The 20,613-nt window shown below is 33.6% G+C and overlaps 1 protein-coding gene across 4 annotated transcripts in view; it reads left to right on the top strand.

Moving 5' to 3' along the window:
* GSTCD (glutathione S-transferase C-terminal domain containing) overlaps positions 1–20,613 on the top strand; it is a 130,702-nt gene that overhangs the window by 5,661 nt on the left and 104,428 nt on the right. For 3 of the 4 annotated variants that reach the window (XM_036853362.1, XM_036853364.1, XM_036853365.1), the window contains exons 2-5: positions 2,936–3,376; positions 4,026–4,493; positions 9,612–9,863; positions 13,950–14,043. In XM_036853362.1, coding sequence (XP_036709257.1) covers positions 2,957–3,376; positions 4,026–4,493; positions 9,612–9,863; positions 13,950–14,043 — 1,234 coding nt within the window. In that variant the 5' untranslated portion in view covers positions 2,936–2,956. Of the gene's footprint in view, positions 1–2,512; positions 2,587–2,935; positions 3,377–4,025; positions 4,494–9,611; positions 9,864–13,949; positions 14,044–20,613 lie in introns of all 4 variants that reach the window. The other variant, XM_036853363.1, reaches the window with a different exon arrangement.

Genomic DNA, 20,613 nt, shown 5'->3' on the forward strand with positions numbered 1-20,613 from the left:
CAATAAAGACTTTAAAAATGGTCCATATCAAAAAAAAAAAATCTTTAAACAGAATCAACAGTACTTTGCATTTTCTCTTCGGCATCTCATTAATTTTTAGATATCTCCAAGGGCAGATTATTGCTATTCTATTTTGTTGACATTTAACATTTATTAAGTGCTCACAGCAAAAAAAAAGTTTATAGAATGTGTAAAAGTTAATTCTCAAGGTTCTTATGTGCCTTGGGAAGTGGCAGATATACACGTACTCTAAGTTTTAAAAAAATGTTCCTGCATATCCTAAATCAAAAGCTGTAAAATAGTATGATGTTTTTAGTTTTTTGTTTGTGTGTGTTTTTTTTTTTTTAAGTGTTAGCAGGACTAGTCTCTACTATTTCCTAGACTGCTGGGCAAATGAGGAAATCGATTATGTTTTCTTTCAAATCTGCTTCTTAGGGAAGCATTTAGGGATCTTCTTTATAGCATCCCACCGTCAACAAAGGGAGTTAAGAGGATTGGTAAATTAATCAGCAGTAGATATATAGGGATAAACTCTCCAAAGAGACTATCAATTTTCTACAAAATGTTGGTTTCTTTTGCCTGTGAGCTTTAACAAATGCCCTTTAATATTTTGTTTTAAAATCAGCTCTAGGTGGGGGAAAAAAAAATCCAAAAGGTAATTAAGTTAGCTCAGGGAGAAAATGGTTTCCATGGGTTAAAGGGTTGTTGCTTTTAAATTACATGAAATAATTTTCCCGTAGATAATCTTTTAAATAAGTAACAAACCATGGTGCAGATCTGTTATGTTTTAACAAAAGAAGTATAAGATAAAACACTGGTGATCACTTGCATTATTAAGAAGTTTTCCACGACAGTACTTTACTAACTATATCCCTTTGTTATAATGGATTATTAGCCCTTTAATAAAAAAGTTGAGGACCAAGATGGTTAAAGAGTACTTAACTATTTGCTTTTGATTAAAAGAAAAAAAAAACTAAGGAATTTAGAATATAAAGGAAATTTAGTAAATTTTAGCACCCTAAAATTCAGGTACACTAATATTTCAAATACACTTAAAAGAAAGAGTTGCATGTGTACTTTTTAAAGGCTTTTAACGTAGTTTTTAAATAATTTAAAATAATTTTTTCTCCAATATACCATCTTCCTGTTATATGGCGAATGCTTTTAAAGAGTGCCATCTAGTGTCAGTTTTGGAATTTTGATTTATGGATTAGAACATGGGGAATTTTAGACCCAGGAAATGTAGAAATCAAACAAAAAGTCATAATTGACAAAAGTCTTAAGGATTTTGACTTGAAAACAACCATCAATAATTTGACCACAGGTTGTGTATGTTTGCATCTTTAAAATAACCAACATGTCTATTTGTCCATACATTCACTCAATATTTCTTGACTATATATATATACACACACATATATATACATACATGTATATATATATGTGTGTGTATATATATATATATACACACACACACATATACATATAGCAGGCCCTGTTTTAGCATAGCAGTGAATAAAATAAAATTTGTACTCTCATGGAATATTCTATTGGGCGAAGACCAAAATAGATAATATAGTATGTTACAATAGTGATAAATGCTGTGAAGAAAAGCATAGAAGGGGATGGAAATGTTTTTTCAGGGAAAGTGGGAGTTGGGGTTTGCAAGTTAAATACAGTAGCCAGGGAACATCTCAAAAAGTTGATATTTGAGTAGGTACTTAAAGGAGGTATGGATGTGTTCTAGGCACTAGAAATATCAAGTGCCAAGGCACTGAGGTAGGAATGTACCTAGTGATTTAGAGGAACAACAAGCCACTTTTGCTGAAGCAGTGAGCAAAAATGAGAGCTGATGAGATGGACAAAGAGACATAGAGAATTAGATCAAGGAGATCTTTGTAGACCTTTGCAGGAGCTTTGCCTTTTCTCTGAGTAGGATGGGAAGACATTAGAGTGCTTGAGCAGAGAAGTGACATGATTTTATTTCATTTTTAACAGTATCATTTTCGCTACTATGTTGAGAATAGACTAGAGGATGGAAAGCAGGGTTAGGAAGCAATTGCTATAATTAAGAAGAAAGGTGATGGTGGCTTGGATCACAGTGGAAGCAATGAAGATGGAATGAAATAATCAGATTCTAGGTATATATTGAATGTAGTGCCAAAATAAATTTTTAATGGATTAGTTATGGGGGTGTGAAAGAAAAGAGTAATTTGGAATGATTGTCCAGGTTTTTGGCCTGAAGAGCTAGAAGGATGGTGTTCCATTAACTGAAATGGGGAAGATACATGAGGAACAGGTTTTGGGGTAGGGAGAGAATAAGGAACTTGATTTTGGACATGTTAACTTTGAGATATCTCACTTATCAACATCTAAGTTATGGAGAATTTCAAATATTTTTTTCTATTGTGATTCAGCATACAATAGCTCATCACATATCAAAATCCACTTTAGGAGAATCCATTTCTTGTGAGAGAATGAATATATCCCCCCCTCAATTATTATATTTTAGGGGCATAAAACAAGCAGTATGGAAGGACCAGCATCATCAAGCTTCTCAGAGCTATTATCCCCAGACAACTCTAGGTATTCTTGGTTATTTCTTATGTCCCATTCTATTCATCTTTTGTTCTCACCTGTATTGAGACCCCAAAGTATCAATACTTCACTGGGAGAGTTCTATTGCAAAGCACCTGAGGTATGCTCTTTCTAAAGGAGCTGGATATAAAATCACCCTTAAGACTAGTTAATTGCACAGGGTAGGAATCTTTCTTTTGGAAGCCATTTATTCATTCCAAGAACCAATTCTTGTAGAATCATATCTATCACAAATCCTTGCTGATTTCTAGAAAATGTTTTTAAAATGTTCATCTTTTATTTTAGCTTTGCAATTTCTATATTCTAAGACCTATAATCACTTCAATTTATGCTTCAGGTAACCCAGTGAAAGAAGAAAATGAAAGGCATTAAGAAAAGTCTTACAGAAGAATATCTATACTTGGACCTTTCTCACCAAAAAGAAGGGTGCATCTTTCCTCTTCATACATCTATAACTTTATTTTTGTTATCATACTGTGACTGCAAAATCTTTAAAGTTTGCTTAGTCCTCACTGAAGAAAGCACAGGTATTTCACTACTTAAAAATGTACTGTCTGAGGATGTTGAAATACAGATTATTTCAAGGCAAGAGCTTCCACCAATAGTCCAGAATTGCTGTTTACCTGCAGTAGTAGAAAGACCAGACAATTTCTGTAGAGCAGGACTTGCTGTTGTTCTGAGACACATAATCCAGAAATCATATGAAGCAGACCCCTCAAAGAAGGAAATTTTGGAACTTCTGGGTTTTAAGAAGACTTGTTTGAAAGCCTGTGCTGAAGTAAGTATAATGTCTCTTTTCTGATATTTAAAGCCATAAGTGACAACACATTCACTTGAATATTTATTTGAACTTTCTGTTGGAAAATAAAATTTAATTTACTTAAAAGAACTACAGTAACCAATGAAAGAGTTAAAATAGCCCTTCATGTATACCAATATTTCAGCGCAGTATTGGAAGATAAGAATTTAAGATTTAATTTATGAGGTTTGGAGACATTATTTTTAGGGAAAGATTTCTCTTTTTTTTTTTTTTCTTTCCCTTTTATTTTAATTACGTTGAGGATTTTTAAAGGGGATTTTACATATGAACAGGAGCTCAAAGTAGCAATGTTTCGGAAACCCAGCTTTTTTAGGGGGAGTGTACTTTAAAGGCTTTGGGAAGTGAGGATTTATTCGGTAAGTGGATACAGGAGAATAGCATATATTCCAGATACAGGAATGCTGAACCTCCATTGTTTAATGTTATCACTTCTGAAGTACTGTAATGTCTCGTGATAGAGCGTAAAAGCCTAGCCCAGAGATGGTTTAGCTCAAGAGTTAAATTCTCTAAACCAGTCTTATTTCCCAATAGAAAGTTATTTTTCTTCAAGCTGTGTTGAAAGTAAAGAATCCTTTCATTTCTTGTTTTGTTTTGTTTTGTTTTGCAGGTTAGTCAGTGGACCAGGCTATGCGAACTTACCATCCCTTTAGCTATTGAGAATTTTCTCAAAGAATCTTCTGACCAGCCCCCAACTATCCCTGCCGAAATACTAGAGCTTGAGAAGAAGCTTAGTGAGCCCGTTAGGGTACATAATGATGACAAACTCCGGCGGCAGAAGCTGAAGCAGCAGAAGGCTGCTGGGGTTAGGCCTTCCCTTGATAAGGAAGAAACGAAGAGCAAGGCCCATAGACAGGAAACATCTGAAGAGGTGGACTCTTCATCGGCGAGCCTGGAACTGAGAGTGGCATTCTCAGAGCTCACAGTACGTGAGGAACCAGCTCCTGCCAACAGGGAGCCTGCTCACGTCAGAAAAGCGAGAGCCTCTGACCTTCCACCGCTGGACCATGTGTTCGTAGAAGGCCTGTACTTCACTTTGGCAGATATTGTGCTCTTGCCCTGTATCCATCATTTTTTGGTAAGGTTTATCAGGAGTGGATACATTGCTGTAGGTTTCAGTCTATAAACTGCCCAGGTTTGAATCCCTATTTCATTTCTTAATACCATTATGCTCCTGGGCAAGTTATTAATATCTGTCTCCGTTTTCTTATATGTAAAATAGAGATGATAATAGTGCCCATCTAATAGGATCAGTGTGAGGAATAAATGACAATTTGTGTAAACTGAACGACGTTTGGCACATAGTTGCTTTCAATACATGTTAGTAATTATTATGACTTTTAGTTTTGAGTTGCTAAAACATTAGCATTTGTTATGATTATTAATTTTAAAATGCTGTGGTGATCACCTTCTAATACTAGAGGTTCCAGTATTAAAATACTAAAAACTCTTGTCAGCTGTATTTTATAATTATGTAGTCTCTTCAAATGCTAATTTCATTATGTTAGATATTTTTAAATCAGAAATATTTTACCCTCATCTCTGTTATGTTACATAGCTGGCAGTACTATTCAATGCTGTGGGAGATTATATATGGAAAGTTTCCTTTTTCATTTCAGGTACACATATATGTATATATGTGCGTGTGTATATATATGTGTGTGTACATATATATACATATTTATATACATACATATATAAATGTATGTATGTATGTGTTTTTTTTCTGTCTGTGGAGGGAAAAAGGACAAGGTAAAAGTAGTATGAGAGTGAACATGGGAAGCTAGAGCTTTCTGCAGCTTTCCAGTTGGTTTTCCAGAGCTGCATTTTTCTCACTTTGAAGCATTTCACCCTTTCCCTTACTAAGGAATCAGATATCAGATTTCATTTTGATTATATATCACCAACACTTCAGGCATCTCTAGTGACAGATGAGAAAAGATTTCTAATGAAAATCTATATGTTTGGAGACCAGGCTTCACTAATAAGTTCAGTGGCATTAATCAATTGGCATTTTCTTAAAGAACATTTCTCTTTTCTTTAAAATGTAAACAAAACAAGATTAGAAACCAAAATAACTTCAGAATCAAAGGATGTGAAAACAAGAGATCTAGGAATCGTTTAGATGTTGATTAGTATTGTAAATGTCATGTGTATTCATATTGTCCATGGGGCTGGGTGGGGAGAAAAACGTAGATTTTTTCTTTTTCCTCGTCAAACGATTTCTAAATTCTCTTGTCCCTGACTCCCCCCAGTCCCCCACCTCTGCTGTTATTACCGACTTCAATCATTAGAGCAGTCATTTGGTACATATTAGGAAATACTGTTGGTATTCATGGCTTCTTGGTCTTCTTGGATAACTATTTGTTCCTAATTTCATAAAAATCGAATCAAAGCGGCACAACCATTAATTCATTCATTTGAGAAATTTATTGAAAGCCTACTGTATATGTCATGCCCTGTTGTATGCACTAGGAATACAGTGATGAACAAGACAGAAATGGTCCCAGCCCTTATGGAGTTAATATTTTAATAGAAATAGAAGAACAGGGAAGATAGAAATGAACACGTAGACAAATAAATAATACATATTTAAATAATGGTAAGTGCTACAAAGAAAATAAAACAAGGTGATAGAGAAGACTTGATTATTTGCTTTCAAAGGCAACAAAACATAAAAAATTGGATTCACCTGCATAAAGGTTATTTTTAGATCATTCCAGACATCCATCTTCAGCTAAATTGCATTTAATTTTAGCTTAATTTAAATACTGTTTACCTGATGAGGATCAATTGAGGTGGAGGTGTTCCCAATTGAGAGGATTTTTTTCCCCCTTCAGTCAGGTGGGACATCAGCCTGACCGCTGCTGAGTAAATCTACCTAATACTGATACAACTAATGAACTCTGTTTTCATCTCAGTTCAAAATAGCAGAAAACTTTTTTATTACATGTATTCTATGATTAAATTCTTCTCTTTTGACATTATGTAAACTAATTCTCTAAATATTTTCCTTTCTTTCTTTGTATTTTTCCTGGATCATCACATTTTCTTTCAGGAGTTAATCTTTCTTTGCCAAAGCTTTGATGTTATTTCTGTTGTATTTATTTTCCTCTTGTAAGTCATCTTGGGTTATGAAGCAGCCATTTTAGTTCAGATGGTGGCTAGGATGCTGAGCCTTTATACTTGTATTAACACACATTGAGGTGATGGAGTAGTGGTCCAGATGATCAGAATTAAGATCAAGTTCATCATCAGGAATGAAGTTCAAGTTACTAGGTTTGGATCAGAAACACAGAGTTGAATAAGATCAAGAATATGAAAGAGCAGTCAATTTTGCTAATTCAAGGTTTGGTATACCAGAGGTCAAAATTAGAAAGAGTTAGGGAAAATACCCAGTTTTGCTAAACAGAATAAAGCCAAATATGCAAAACAACAACAGGGAGAGAGGCTGAGGTGTTACATCTAAACCTCTGCTCCAAGCTTCTCTTCCTCTTCATAGGATGTTAGTTTGCAAAGTTAACCACTGATAGCCCAACACTTCTTCCTGGAAGGTGCCTGATAAAATCCTCTCCTCTGGAAAGTTTCAGGAATAGATTAAAAAAGAATAAATTAAAATGCATGCTTCTTATGATTCCCCCCTCCCTTTAATTTATTTGCTAGAACCTTCTAGTACACAGAATAAGAAGCAGATGGGAGAAATAACAATGAATAACCATACTAAGGCAAAATCTTGCTTCTCTCTGATACCAGAAAATTTTATAGTTATTTTTAAGTTACTGCTACTAAACAGGTACACTTTGATAGAACTATTTAAAAGATTATTCTACTCCTGGAAGACAGAGAAGTTGACATTTTATGAAATATTTTTGTAACTTGAACATTTATGATTTAACTTAATACATTTTAACTTCTAATGCTTTGAATTTAGTTTTTTAAAAGTATGATGCATTTATTACTAAAGTAAAATCATTATAGAAATTGATTTTTGAGCAAAAATACCTATTTTAAGTACCTCTTTCACTGGTCCTATTGGCATAAAATTGAGAATAAAATGGGAATCTCACTACTGGCTGGCATATTGCAAAAATTATGGATGCCGTAGTTGATTTATATTTTCCATCCCCTGTCCTATTCCTTAGGTCCTTAGAATTTTCAGTTTTAACTCACCAGTTCTAGATGGTAAGAAAAGACCCTGAACTGGGATTATATTTCCGTTTAGAGAGGTTGTTTACTATTTTTTATACTGCTTACACTGCTCACCTAAACATTTGTTGGTTATGATGTGTTTTTGAAAGGGTAGACATGACTGAGGAAATGACATAAAAGAATTACAAAATACTGTATATAATAAGTGATTGGAAAGTAATGCAGAGGAGGCGATCTTTTGGACAGGTGTAGTATCTTGCTTCTCTTTTTATTCATACAAGTTTTTCTGCCTCTTGCTATAATTAAATACAAAGCCACTAGAATTTCAGTTTGTGGTCTTGATAGTAATTTTTTACCAATATTTTGAGAATAAATTATTTTCTTGTCCTTAAGTACCTCTGGTATTTATAATGTTTTGATCTTATCAGCCAGGTAACATCTTTTAAAAATCATTTCTTAGGAACAAATTTAATTTTCATTTCACACATTTATCATTAGCCTCATCCCTAAATATATCTTCTCAAGTGTAATTAATGAATGTGGTGCCATACCTCCTGAGCTGTCTGGATATTAGCAGAGCAGCCTGGCATATTGATTAAATGGGATGACCTGTCATGCAGAGTAAAACTCCTCAATTTTTTTAAACATGAATTATTGTTGTTTAATCACAACTTATTTTCAAAAGGAGGGAAAGATGTCATATGCGTCTAACAAGTAAGAATAAATCACTACCAAGGGGAGTAAAGGAAAGGTGAGGAAATGAGAAATTTCTTATTTGATTAATTTATCATGGCTTAAAGCTCAATTCCCTTAGCACATAATCTGTTTCCAGGCAATTAAGTATTTTGTTGAGAATTAGAAACTTTTTGGCTCCCAGAGTACCATTTAGACGGTATTTTTCAAACTTTTTTACTTTTCACAGTAAATAATGCATTTTACAAGGTGACTGAGCATACAAATATACATCTTTATATTATATATATAAATATAGATGTATAAACAGAAAATAACCCACCTTACTACATGCTATGTACTCTGATATTTTCTATTTAATTTCATTTTGTAAAAAAAAAATTTTTTTTTTTATATTGATTTTTAAATCTCCTAATGGGTTGTAAGCAGCAGTTTGAAAAACACTAATTTAGGGGATTATTCTTTGAGGTCAATAAATGGTTTCTTGATCATTTGTTCATTCACTCAGAGTATTTTTTGCAAGGCAGTGTTTTAAGCGCTTGTAGTATACAAAGAGAATTAGACATAAACCCTGTTCTTATAATCAATTCTTATTTAACCTTAAAGTCCAGTTAAAAATAGACTATATATATGTGTGAAATTTTTCATTAATTTTCGTCCTTTCTGGCTCCTGTTTTGGCACTGATTATTGCTAGATATATTTGTAGAGATTTTCTGTGACTTGAACTTTTCATTTTATCTGTTCATAAGTCATAATCTGTTTGTAACATTATAACTGTTTCTATGGAAACAACATTCAGTGTCTCACAAAGAAGCAAGAACATTCTAATTTTTAAAGAAATTGATGTTTGGTGGTGGTGCTGGAGAGAAAGCATCTGACCAAGAGAAAATAAACATATTAATTTACATCAGGGGTAATGGTTTCAAATGCTTCTAATCTGAATAAATAAAAGCCTTACTTTAAATGCTGCATCATAATAAACAAACTACTGATAAATGCAACTACATGGATGAATCTCAAAATCATATTGCTAAGTGAAAAAAGCCACATTTTGTGATTCCATTTAAATGTATGAAATTTTAGAAAAGGCAGAATTATACACATGAAAAGCAGATCATTGATTGCCTACAACTGACTGTGGAGCAGAGTCTGATTGCAAATGGTCACAAGGGAACTTTTTGGTGTGACGTTGAGCGTAATGGTACTGGATTGTGGTGGTTGTGCAACTGTATAAATTTACTAAAACTCATTCTTTAAATGTGTGAGTTTTATGGTATGTAAAGTTACCTCAATCAGCTCTTATAGCAAACAAAAAATATATAATAATGTGTTTTGTTCTTTGTAATTGCCTAGGTAATTATCTGCAAGAAACTTTCTGAAAAGCTGGTAGAATTTCCACTGCTGGCTGCCTGGTACCAGAGAATTCAGGAAGTGCCAAGAGTAAAAACAACAGCTTCTCAGTGTGGGATCCAATTTCTCCATTTACCAGAATTACAGACCACCTCGAATGAACAGCAGCCAAGCTTAGATGAGGTCCCATGTGTAGAGGAGCAAAATGATCCTTCATTTATAGGAGGACCAAGACCCACTATGACGAAGTTAATGGTAATTAAATTGTTTTTATTAAAATTTTGTTTGAAAGATTCCATGTGATAAAGTTGCTGAGCATTTTACCCCAACTTGTTTAACATTTTATAAATTTTATTTATATCTCTCTTGACCAATTAATATTTCTGCTAGTCTTTGGATTTAAGTGAAATATAGTAAATTGAAGATTTTTAATATTATGTGTCTTTGGAGCCAAACAAGTCAGAATATATATTTTTAAGAGTATTTTTCTCAGAATTTTTTGTTTTTATATTCGAGACACCAAAGTCATATCACACCTGGTCAAGTTTATTGTTTTAACCTGATGTTTTTCTGTTGCAAGGAACTGGTTTCTCAGTTTCTTAATTTTGAGGTGATGATTTGAATTAAAGAAATATGAAGATGATTATCTCAATATATTTTCCAAGGTTTTGTCTAAATTTAAGATTTTTGAATTCTTTGAATTCTGTTTTTACTTTATTCTTTGATTTTATGACTTTTTATGTAGTAAGAGCACATGATTTATTTTTCTCTCTTTGCAGCATAATTTGTTTCTAATAGTACTAAGTGTAAAAGTTTTCACCAATAGGCTTTCTTTTCTCTATCATTCAAAACAATCTGCAAAGATGTTTTGCTTTTAACTTAGACTGTTTGAAGATTTATTCGAATAGAAAATTCATGAAGTAATTTGAGCTAGTCATCTGAGTTGTATTGGAAAGAAAATCATTATATTTTTCTACTTGGCTTAGGAAGTATTTGAGTTCTACAGTTAACAGAAAGTTTGCTGATTTAGAAAAGCAGAAGATTTTAGTAGTGACACCAGCCCCTTATCTCTTCAGCTAAGCTTTGTTAGCCTAGTGATGAAACAATGAAGCAGATGGTACAGTTGATTACAGAAGATATCAAAGCAGATCCAAAGTTTGATGTGTCTTGATCAGATGGTTATACTGCTCAGCGATCTCTCGTTTACCTCCTGAGTGTTTTAAAAAAAATAATTGTCAGGAGAGTACTCTTGTATTAAAATACTAATTTTAAAAATTTCAACAAACCAAAAATCTGTGCTTTTATTTTAATTCATACTTATGCAGTCCTGAAAAAAAGATTGGTAATTCAAACTTTTCTACCTATGCTTTTCCAGCAATAAAATGACATTAGGAAAGACATTTGCGTTTGATACATTTTAAAATATTTATGAAAAAGAGACAGGTGACTAAAATTTAAATTCAGAAAAAAGTTAATAAACAATTGTACAGTAGAAACTAACACAACATTGTAAAACAACTATACCCCAATTAAAAAAAATAAATAAAATACATATGGACAATTAAAAAATTATAAAAATAAGCCCTTTTGTAATAATATAAAAAATATAAAGGAATCCTGAATTTTTAATTTACAGGGGATGTGTTAGTTCAGGTCCTCCAGAAGCAAACTCCAAGATGGGGTTAGATGGGCAAGAGGTATACTGAGGGAAACATCTGTGAGGGAAAGTGGGGAGGGAGCCAGAGGAGGCTGCGGGAGCCTTCAGAACGCGGTGCAGTTTGGATCCCTGTGCGTGAAAACGGGAAAGGAAGGAAGGTTGGGTCAGAAAAGTCAGACTTCAGTGCAGTTCTTAGAAAGTTTTGTCAAGCTAGTGGGGAATCCTTGAGCCTGAGTCATCTGTCAAGAGAGTTCCATATTTCTCAAAAATGGTCTGCCACTCAGTCTCTGAGACTGAGACTGTCAGTCATTGGCTTGGGAACAGTCCATGGGAAGGCTATACTAGAGACCAGGTGACTTGGGTTCTAGTCCCAGCTTTGTAGTCAAGCTAACATTATTACCTTGAGTAAGTCACTTAACGAAAGGGTCTCAATTTCTCCTTTTATAAATTAGGAGGGTGTAGTACACATTCTGTACAAGTCATTAAATTTTACGATTGTATAGAAGTTGACTAGGACATCACATCTGCAATTTTATAAGAACGGAATGTTCAAATCTAAAAAGTTATAATTTCAATTTTCATGTAATTCTAACTTGATAGTGTATATTGGATACAATACATTTTCTTTTTTTTTTTTTTTCTTTTTCACTTTTCCAACTTTATTAAAGAAGTTCACCATAGTAACATTTTCCTTTTTAATAGGGCATTGTTTTTGCTACTTACGAGTTCCTCTATTGTCATATATTTGAAAGACAATATTATATCAAATTAACATATTCTATGAATGTATTAATTTTTTTTATACTGTAACTTCTCATTTCTGTATAGTCAGGGGTTTTTTTTTTGTTTTTTTGTGTTTTTGCTTTTTTTTTTTTTTTTTTTCTTTTTTGCCAATTGCAATGAGGACACATGAAATTGGCCCTAAGCAGATGTGTAAAGTAGGAAAGCTTTTCTTAGGAACGCTCACATCTCGCCTTTTTTTCCTTCTGTTTTCTTACACACAATCTTGCCTCCAAAATCTCCCTTATTCTCTAGAGGTTTTAAATTTATTTATTTATCCAGTCAAAAATGTACATATGTCTACTAAACGCCAAACATTGTTCTGAATGTTGGATGTATGAAGAACAAATTGGACTGCCTTCATGGAGCTTACATTCTGGTGGGGGAGGTGAATAAAGAAAAACCACAAATAAATGTATAACACATTAGGTAGTGATAAATGCTATAAAAAAATAATGTGGGGTGAGAGGGGGGTGCAGATGATTGAGGTCAGGATCGTTTTTTAGATAAGGTGGTCAGGAAGGCTTATCTGACTAGGTGAAGACATTGAGCAAATGACCTGAATGAACATTTGAAGATTTGGATGAAGTGTTCTAGTCAGAGGATCCAGCTAGTAGGAAGACCCTGAGCAAATCTACAGAGACAGAAAGTGGATCAGTAGTTGCCTAGAGCAGGGAGCTTTGGGGAGAGAATGGAGAGTGTCTGCTAATGAGTATGGGACATCTTTTTGAGGTGATGAAAATGTTCTCAAATTAGAGAGTGGTGATACACAACTGTGAATATTTTAAAAACCATTGTATTGTATGCCATAAAGGGACAGATTTTTATGGCCTAGAAATTATATCTCAGTATAGTTGTATTTTATGGAAGACTCTAAGTTAGGAATAAGTGTGGTGAAATGAGGAATAGCGGGAAGTTCAATATGGCTATACTAGACTAAGGGAGATAGGAGAGAGGTAGATCATGTCAGAGAGATGTGTTTCTCTTTCTGGAGGAGGTAAGTACTCTAGACCTCTATACTTGTAGCTATAGCTCTACCCCAACAAAAGAATCTTTGTACTATTTCCTTTGGCATTGAAATTCAGCTAGTTTTCATAATGGAAAGTAATCTCACGAACTGATACAAAGGGGTTAATGATAGATTCTCAGGGATTTTTCTTTTGAATAAGATATTCCTGCAGATAAAAAAAATTCCAGAACCATGGATATCTATCCTGTAGGCTGTGGACACAGAATGTGATTGGAAAGGTTCTGGGAATCCATGTGTATGCCATGCCACTGTCTGTAGATCAAATAAATAAATGTATAACTTCTAACATGAGGAAGGAACCTGAGAATTGTTTTATATATGGAAGAGGGATGATCATTTTTTAAATGGTGGAAAAAAAAATGTTGGGAACCATTTGGTTAAAACAAAGGGATCCTTTTCTAGAGACTTTGTAGGTACTTGTAAAAGACTAGTATGGATGATATTTTGAGGTGAATGTTAAAGTAGGGACTTTCTGATTCTGTAAATATAGCTTCTAGGCTGTGGCAATTTTTATATAATCCAAGACAGAACTTGATGGACATATGCAGAGTCAGTTTTGATTATGTGGATTGTTTTTGACAAAACTTTTATTCTCAGGTGACTTTTCTTTTTGACACGCAATATTTCTAAGTAGCTTATTACTTCTGTGTCACTTCAGGTAATAATTTAAATAGGAAATTTAATAGGAAAGTAACCGTGCTGTTAAGAAACTCAACATATATTTCTTATGTAACTAAATATTTTGAGGAATACTTGATGATTATTAAAATCTGTGTCCCTCCTTGCCAGTATAGAAAATAGAAATTTGGTCTTCTAGAACATAACAGGATTTTATTAATTTATTAATTTGGAAAGGGCCTATCTCCTTTTCTAGGAAAAAGGCATTGAAGTGATGTTTTCTCCCCACCCTTGCCCTACTTGGACCCTTGATTGGGATACTCTTCCTGCAGCAGTGAGCCCAAAGGAAGGTAAGTTTTGGTTTTTTTTAATCTTTAAATTTTACTCATAATCGGGATACCCTCTTCAGATCCATCTTCTAGTTCTCTAGTTCTCTCTTTGGCTATATCTAATATTCTGATCATACTAACCACTGAGTTTTCATTTTATTTTTATTACAAAATTTTACATATACACATTGCTCTGATTTAATATTTCTCATATTTTCCTACACTGCTTCATCTGTTCCTTTTTTTTCCTTTGCTGAAGTATTTTGAAGCCTATCCCAGATAACACGTCATACTATAGTACACACATCTAAAAAATATTGACATCTTAAATAATCACATCATTATCACGCTTTATAAGAATCAACAAAAATTCCTTCATTATCTAGTAACCAGTTCATAATCATTTCCAATTGTTTAAAATATTGTTTGAAAAAATATTTTGATAGTTAGATTTTTAGTTAAATAATATTTTTATTGCTAAAAACTATATTTGGTTTGTTTTGATAATAAACTTTTCCTTGTTCATGTTTCAGTTTCCTCTTTTTATAATTGTTTAAACATAGTGATTTTATATTCTGTATTTTAACATAGTGATTTTATATTCTGTATTTATTATTTCTAATAGCTGATGTCCATAGAGGTCTAATTCTGCTGTTTGTTGTTTCTGTTGACTTCACTGCCGGTGTCTCATATCCCTATTAGTTCTGTAATTTTAGATTATAAATTCATTTTTTGGGTTATTTAAATCTTGGGATCTTGTGGGGCCTGGGATAGGAATGAATTGCCATAGAAAGGATTTATGTTTGTTTATGCCAGACATCTTAAAGTATTTAACTTAAGGCACTAGAACTTAACATTATTTTTTTTTCAGGTTGAGATTCCTTCAGCCTTTTCTGTCTGGAACTGAGGTTTAAACAGAAAAGTTAACTTTTATCTCCTTCCTTTGCTGTTGGGTAGAACTGTTTTTTTTTTTTTTAATGCATTTTTTCATAATGAATATAGCTTTTCAAGGTTTCTGCTTTCATGTAGTGACATTAGTTTCAACTCTCCACCATGCTAGGGATCAAGGACTAGCCTATCTTCTTTGTCTTGCTGTTAAAGCCTAGATCTCTATTATCAGCAAATACCCTCCAGGGAGCTATGGTGTCAGTTCAAGATTATTACACTACTTTTTAGTTCCTTTCCCCCTTTTTAAGGCCCTATGGATATTCCTTACTCTCAGAAGTCCAGTTAGACATGTAAAGGATGATTGTTGAATTTTAAATGCCATTTTAGGTATTTTTAGGTGAAGAATTTTTTTTAGCTCAATGTTCTATTTCTTTAATTGTTCATGTATTCTTTAGTTTTATACTAATCCAAATATGTTTTGATTTTTCAAATGCTCTTTGAAACCATTTGCCTTCCTTTTTCATACTCTTCTCTTCTATGATGCTTCCTGATATTGCCTGTATCTTACTAATCAATTCTGTTCTGTCAATCGAGGAAATATTTTAGTATTGTTCCAAAATGGAAGAAAATTATGTTGGATAGTTAAGAACTCTGCTGCAAAGATATTTGTATAAAAATGAAATCTATTTTTTGTCTTTTATTAAATATATGAAAAATAGTCAGTAATGAATTTGTTAATGTTTTACTTTAAAAATTTTTTGACATTTTACAAAGCTTAAATGTTTGTTTTTATGTGCAATTAGATTTTCTATACTCTTCAGTTATAGTATAGATTCCGAACGGGTTAAACCTATAGTTTACTAAATAAAAGTCATATTTTTATTAATATTTATATTAAAAATTAAAACAGCTTTTAAGTGCCACATGCTTTGCTTTATCTATAATTAATTTACTATGAAGGCAAAATAATATTTTCACTTATTAATGTGAGCACTCAGTTACATCTGCTAACAACTCAAAGTTGACATTAAGCATTCGTGTCTAGTCATTTTACTGGTTAGAAGTGCATATCTAATGGAGCTCATGGAATATATTACTCATTATATCCCTGTAATTGGATCACCTTGTTTTCATAAATATTATGACAAAGAGGGAGCTATAACAGCAAAGCTACATGGTGTACTCACATTTCATTTACTGTTTCCTAAAGGTTTATAGTCTTGTTAAACTAAGGTAGAATTGTGGCATTTTAGATGTTCTGTTTTCAGTTCTGGCAGTTTCAATATTGCATAGTCATAGGATCTTTGTGAATTGAAATTATTCACATAGAGGTGCAGAAGTCACTATGAATGTGTTCTCATGATTTGTGCTCTGGTACTGTCTTTTAGGAGAAATTGAATTGTAATAAGGTATTATTGGTACTTGGTTCATTTGGATGTTTCACAGACTGACTCCTTATACTGACTGTATTGAGTTACATCAAGATTGTGGTGCATATTATAAGAATCAGCTTCTTTACCGTCAAAGACTATATTAATTCTCATGATGGAGTCTAATATATTTCATAAGCCTGTCTAGTCTCTTATCCTCTGCTCTCACCCATTTCTCTCCCTACATCTTACATAACATCCCCTGAACTTTTTGCTGTTCCTTATACAATCTATATTTACTGTCTCCATGCCTTCACGATTATTTTTCCTCCAGCCTTACATAGTCTTCTTTCTTCTTCCCATTCCACTGAAATTATAATCATCTTTTAAGGATTAACTCAAATGCTGCTTCCTTCATTAAGCCTTCTTCATGGATTATGGAGTCAGCCTGCCTGAGTTTGAAACTTGGGCTACTAGCTAGCTAGGTAACCTATGGCCAGATTCTCTACTGAGAATGTCTGAATTCTCTGTTTTCTCAACCGACAATTCTCTGTACCTCAATGGCCTCATCTGTAGAATGGGGATAATAATACTACCTACCTCATGAGATTGTTAGTACATTCAATGAATTAATATATAAAACAGTACAGTGCCTAACTATAACTATAAATAGTAAATGTTAAATAATACTAATATAGTAGTCAGAGTAGTCAGTAGTAGTCAGTAGTCAATCACGTTCTCTCAACATTCCTTTAGCACTTTCTTATACTTCATTTTGATACTTATAGAATACTTCTCTTATACTAGTTTACATGCATGTTTTCCTTCTCCAATAAGCTGTGAGCTCTTTAAATATAGGACTCCTGTGGATAGGTCCTCAATAATTTTTTATTAAATTGAATTGGATTGAGACTATAGATCCTTTTTTTAACTTCCCAAGTTTCTACTTAAACCATGCAACTTTTTTGTCTCATAGATTTAAAAGACTAAAATAATTGGGATTATTTAGTTTTAAGAAAACAGAACTGAATATTTAATTTACATTATCATTCTTATAGTTGTCATTATTAATATTATTACATATTTTTAAATGGACTTTTTAGGAGTAAGTTGCAGACATCATTACTCTTCACTTCTAAATACTTAACTGTCTCCTTTAAGAACAAGAACATTTTCTTATATAGCCATAGTACAATGATCAAAATAGGATATTTAATTCAGTACATACTATTGTCTACTATTCAGTTCAGTAGATTGTAGTACATTTAGTTGTCATGTCTCTTTAATTTCCTTTAATGTGAAACAGTTTCTCAGCCTTTCTTTGTCTTTTATACCATGGACTTTTTTGAAGAGTTCAGGCCAGTTTTTTGTAGAATATCTCTCAGTGTGGATTTGTCTGATGTTTCCTCATGATTAGATTAAAGTTACTCATTTTTGGCAGGAACAACACAGAAATGATGTTGTGTCCTTCTCAGTGCCTCATTATCAAGAGGCATATTATGTCTGTTTGGGCCCAGTGACGTTAACTTTAATCATTTCGTTAAGGTGGGGTCTGCCAGGTGTCTCTACTCTAATGTTACTATTTTGCTCTACTGAATTAATAAGTAGTACATGGGGAGATATTCCAGACTACATAATAACTTGTTTCTTTTCAAACTTTCACTCACCAATTCATATTCGTTTGATGCTTTCTTGCCTGTGACAGTTGCAAAATAGTGATTTTTCAACTCCATCATATTCTATATTTATTAGTTGCCACTCTACTGTAAGAAAGTCTTCTTTCTCCTTTTTGTCTTTCTTCCCTTTCTTTCTTTCTTTTCTTTTCTTTTCTTTCCTTCTTTTGACTCATGAATTTTTATTTTATTAAATAAGTTATAATACATCACTGTCATTATTTATTTCAGTGCTCAAGTTGTCCCAGGTTGTAGGTGCCTTCAAGCTGGCTCCTGATCCTTTGGAAACACCCCAATCATTCTATGATCATGTCCTTAATTTTTGGCATAACAAAATAATTACAGGCTCATTTTGTCATGTCCCTGCCCCAGCCCTAGAATCAACTGTTTCTCCAAGGAGCCCTTGTTTCTTTTAGTAGAGAATAGTATTTAGAAACTAAGATTTGGGCACTAGGTACGCTCATTGCTAACAGTATTGCTTCTAGGTTCTCTCGGTAGAGAGATGTATATATAGATAGATTCATTAGGAAATAGCTGTATGTATACATACATCTGTGTACACACACATACATAATCATACACATCGATATCTATTATATCTATATATCTATGTCTATTATCTACATATATTGAAAATCATGAGTTTATGCTGATACCTCTAATTCCAATCCAATACCACAAGATTCTTCCTAGTTTTTCTGAATTCAGTATCTGTATCTACCTTTTCCAACAGTAAAAATTATAGCACCAAATATCACCTATGTATTTGCTCATTTGTTCAGTCCTAGAATATATGGACAGTAATTTAAGAGTTGCTTTACCCATATCTCTGTGAAAAATACACCTACTAAGTTGAGTTCCAGTTTGTTTGCAGTTATTTTCATCTTTGAATTGAGGGTATATGGTCACAGTTCTCAAGTAGGTAACTGTGATCAGATGGTTCTACAGAAGATGAACTATGAAAAGTGAAAAATGAAATGTTTAAGTTAGTATTAATCATGTCCCCTGATAGAAAATCTTCAACCAACATTTCCCTGCACTGAGAAGATCCAGGCAATTGCATGTACTCTACTACCCGTTGTCCTCAAATACCTGTGATTTCTTACTCTAATGAACTAGGATAAATACTGTGAGCCTGAAGACTCCTTTTGTTAAGTCCAGAGACACCTTCTGTTCTTGACCTTTGAATTTTTGCCCTCTGAGTAGGAAAGAAAGAATGGATATAGTCTTTTGCCTTAAGACCTAGAATAGAGCTGCTGTAAGTCACTCACTCCATCGATATTTCCCTACGGCCTTTCTGTTCCCAAGTAGTTTTTACGTGGCTGGTTCCTGTATTAGGAGTGGCTCTAGTCCCTAATAACCATATCAATCATATAGAAGGGAGGAGAGTCAGAATCATAACGTTATAGAAGAGAAAGGCATTAAGAAGATAGCTGCTTAGGTGTTGTTCCAGTTATAATCTCTTTTCTTCTTTTTTTTTTTTAACATCTTTATTGGAGTATAATTGCTTTACAATGTTGTGTTAGTTTCTGCTGTACCACAAAGTGAATCAGTTATACATATACGTATGTCCCCATATCCGCTTCTTCTTGCGTCTCCCTCCCACCCTCCCTATCCCACCCCTTTTGGGTGGTCACAAAGCACCGAGCTGACCCCCTGTGCTATGCAGCTGCTTCCCACTAGCTATCTATTTTACATTTGGTAGTGTATATATGTCCATGCCACTCTCTCACTTCGTCCCAGCTTACCCTTCCCCCTCCCCATGTCCTCAAGTCCATTCTCTACATCTGCGTCTTTATTCCTGTCCTGTCCCTAGTTCTTCAGAACCATTTTTTTTTTTTAGATTCCGTATATATGTGTTAGCATATGGTATTTGTTTTTCTCTTTCTGACTTACTTCACTCTGTATGACAGACTCTTAACTCCATCCACCTCACTACAAATAACTCCATTTCATTTCTTTTTATGGCTGAGTAATATTCCATTGTATATATGTGCCACATCTTCTTTATCCATTCATCTGTTGATGGACACTTAGGTTGCTTCCATGTCCTGGCTATTGTAAATAGAGCTGCAATGAACATTGTGGTACATGACTCTTTTTGAATTATGGTTCTCTCAGGGTATATGCCCAGTAGTGGGATTGCTGGGTCATATGGTAGTGCTATTTTTAGTTTTTTAAGGAACCTCCATATTGTTCTCCATAGTGGCTGTATCAATTTACATTCCTACCAGCAGTGCAGGAGGGTTCCCTTTTCTCCACACCCTCTCCAGCATTTATTGTTTGTAGATTTTTTTGATGGCCATTCTGACCGGTGTGAGGTGATACCTCATTGTAGTTTTGATTTGCATTTCTCAAATGATTAGTGATGTTGAGCATCCTTTCATGTGTTTGTTGGCAATCTGTATATCTTCTTTGGAGAAATGTCTGTTTAGGTCTCCTGCCCATTATTTGATTGGGTTGTTTGTTTTTTTCATATTGAGCTGCATGAGCTGCTTGTAAATTTTTGAGATTAATCCTTTGTCAGTTGCTTCATTTGCAAATATTTTCTCCCATGCTGAGGGTTGTCTTTTCGTCTGCTTTATGGTTTCCTTTGCTGTGCAAAAGCTTTTAAGTTTCATTAGGTCCCATTTGTTTATTTTTGTTTTATTTCCATTTCC

The sequence above is a fragment of the Balaenoptera musculus genome, chromosome 5 (assembly GCF_009873245.2).
Source record: "Balaenoptera musculus isolate JJ_BM4_2016_0621 chromosome 5, mBalMus1.pri.v3, whole genome shotgun sequence".
In the NCBI taxonomy this organism is placed as follows: domain Eukaryota; kingdom Metazoa; phylum Chordata; class Mammalia; order Artiodactyla; family Balaenopteridae; genus Balaenoptera; species Balaenoptera musculus.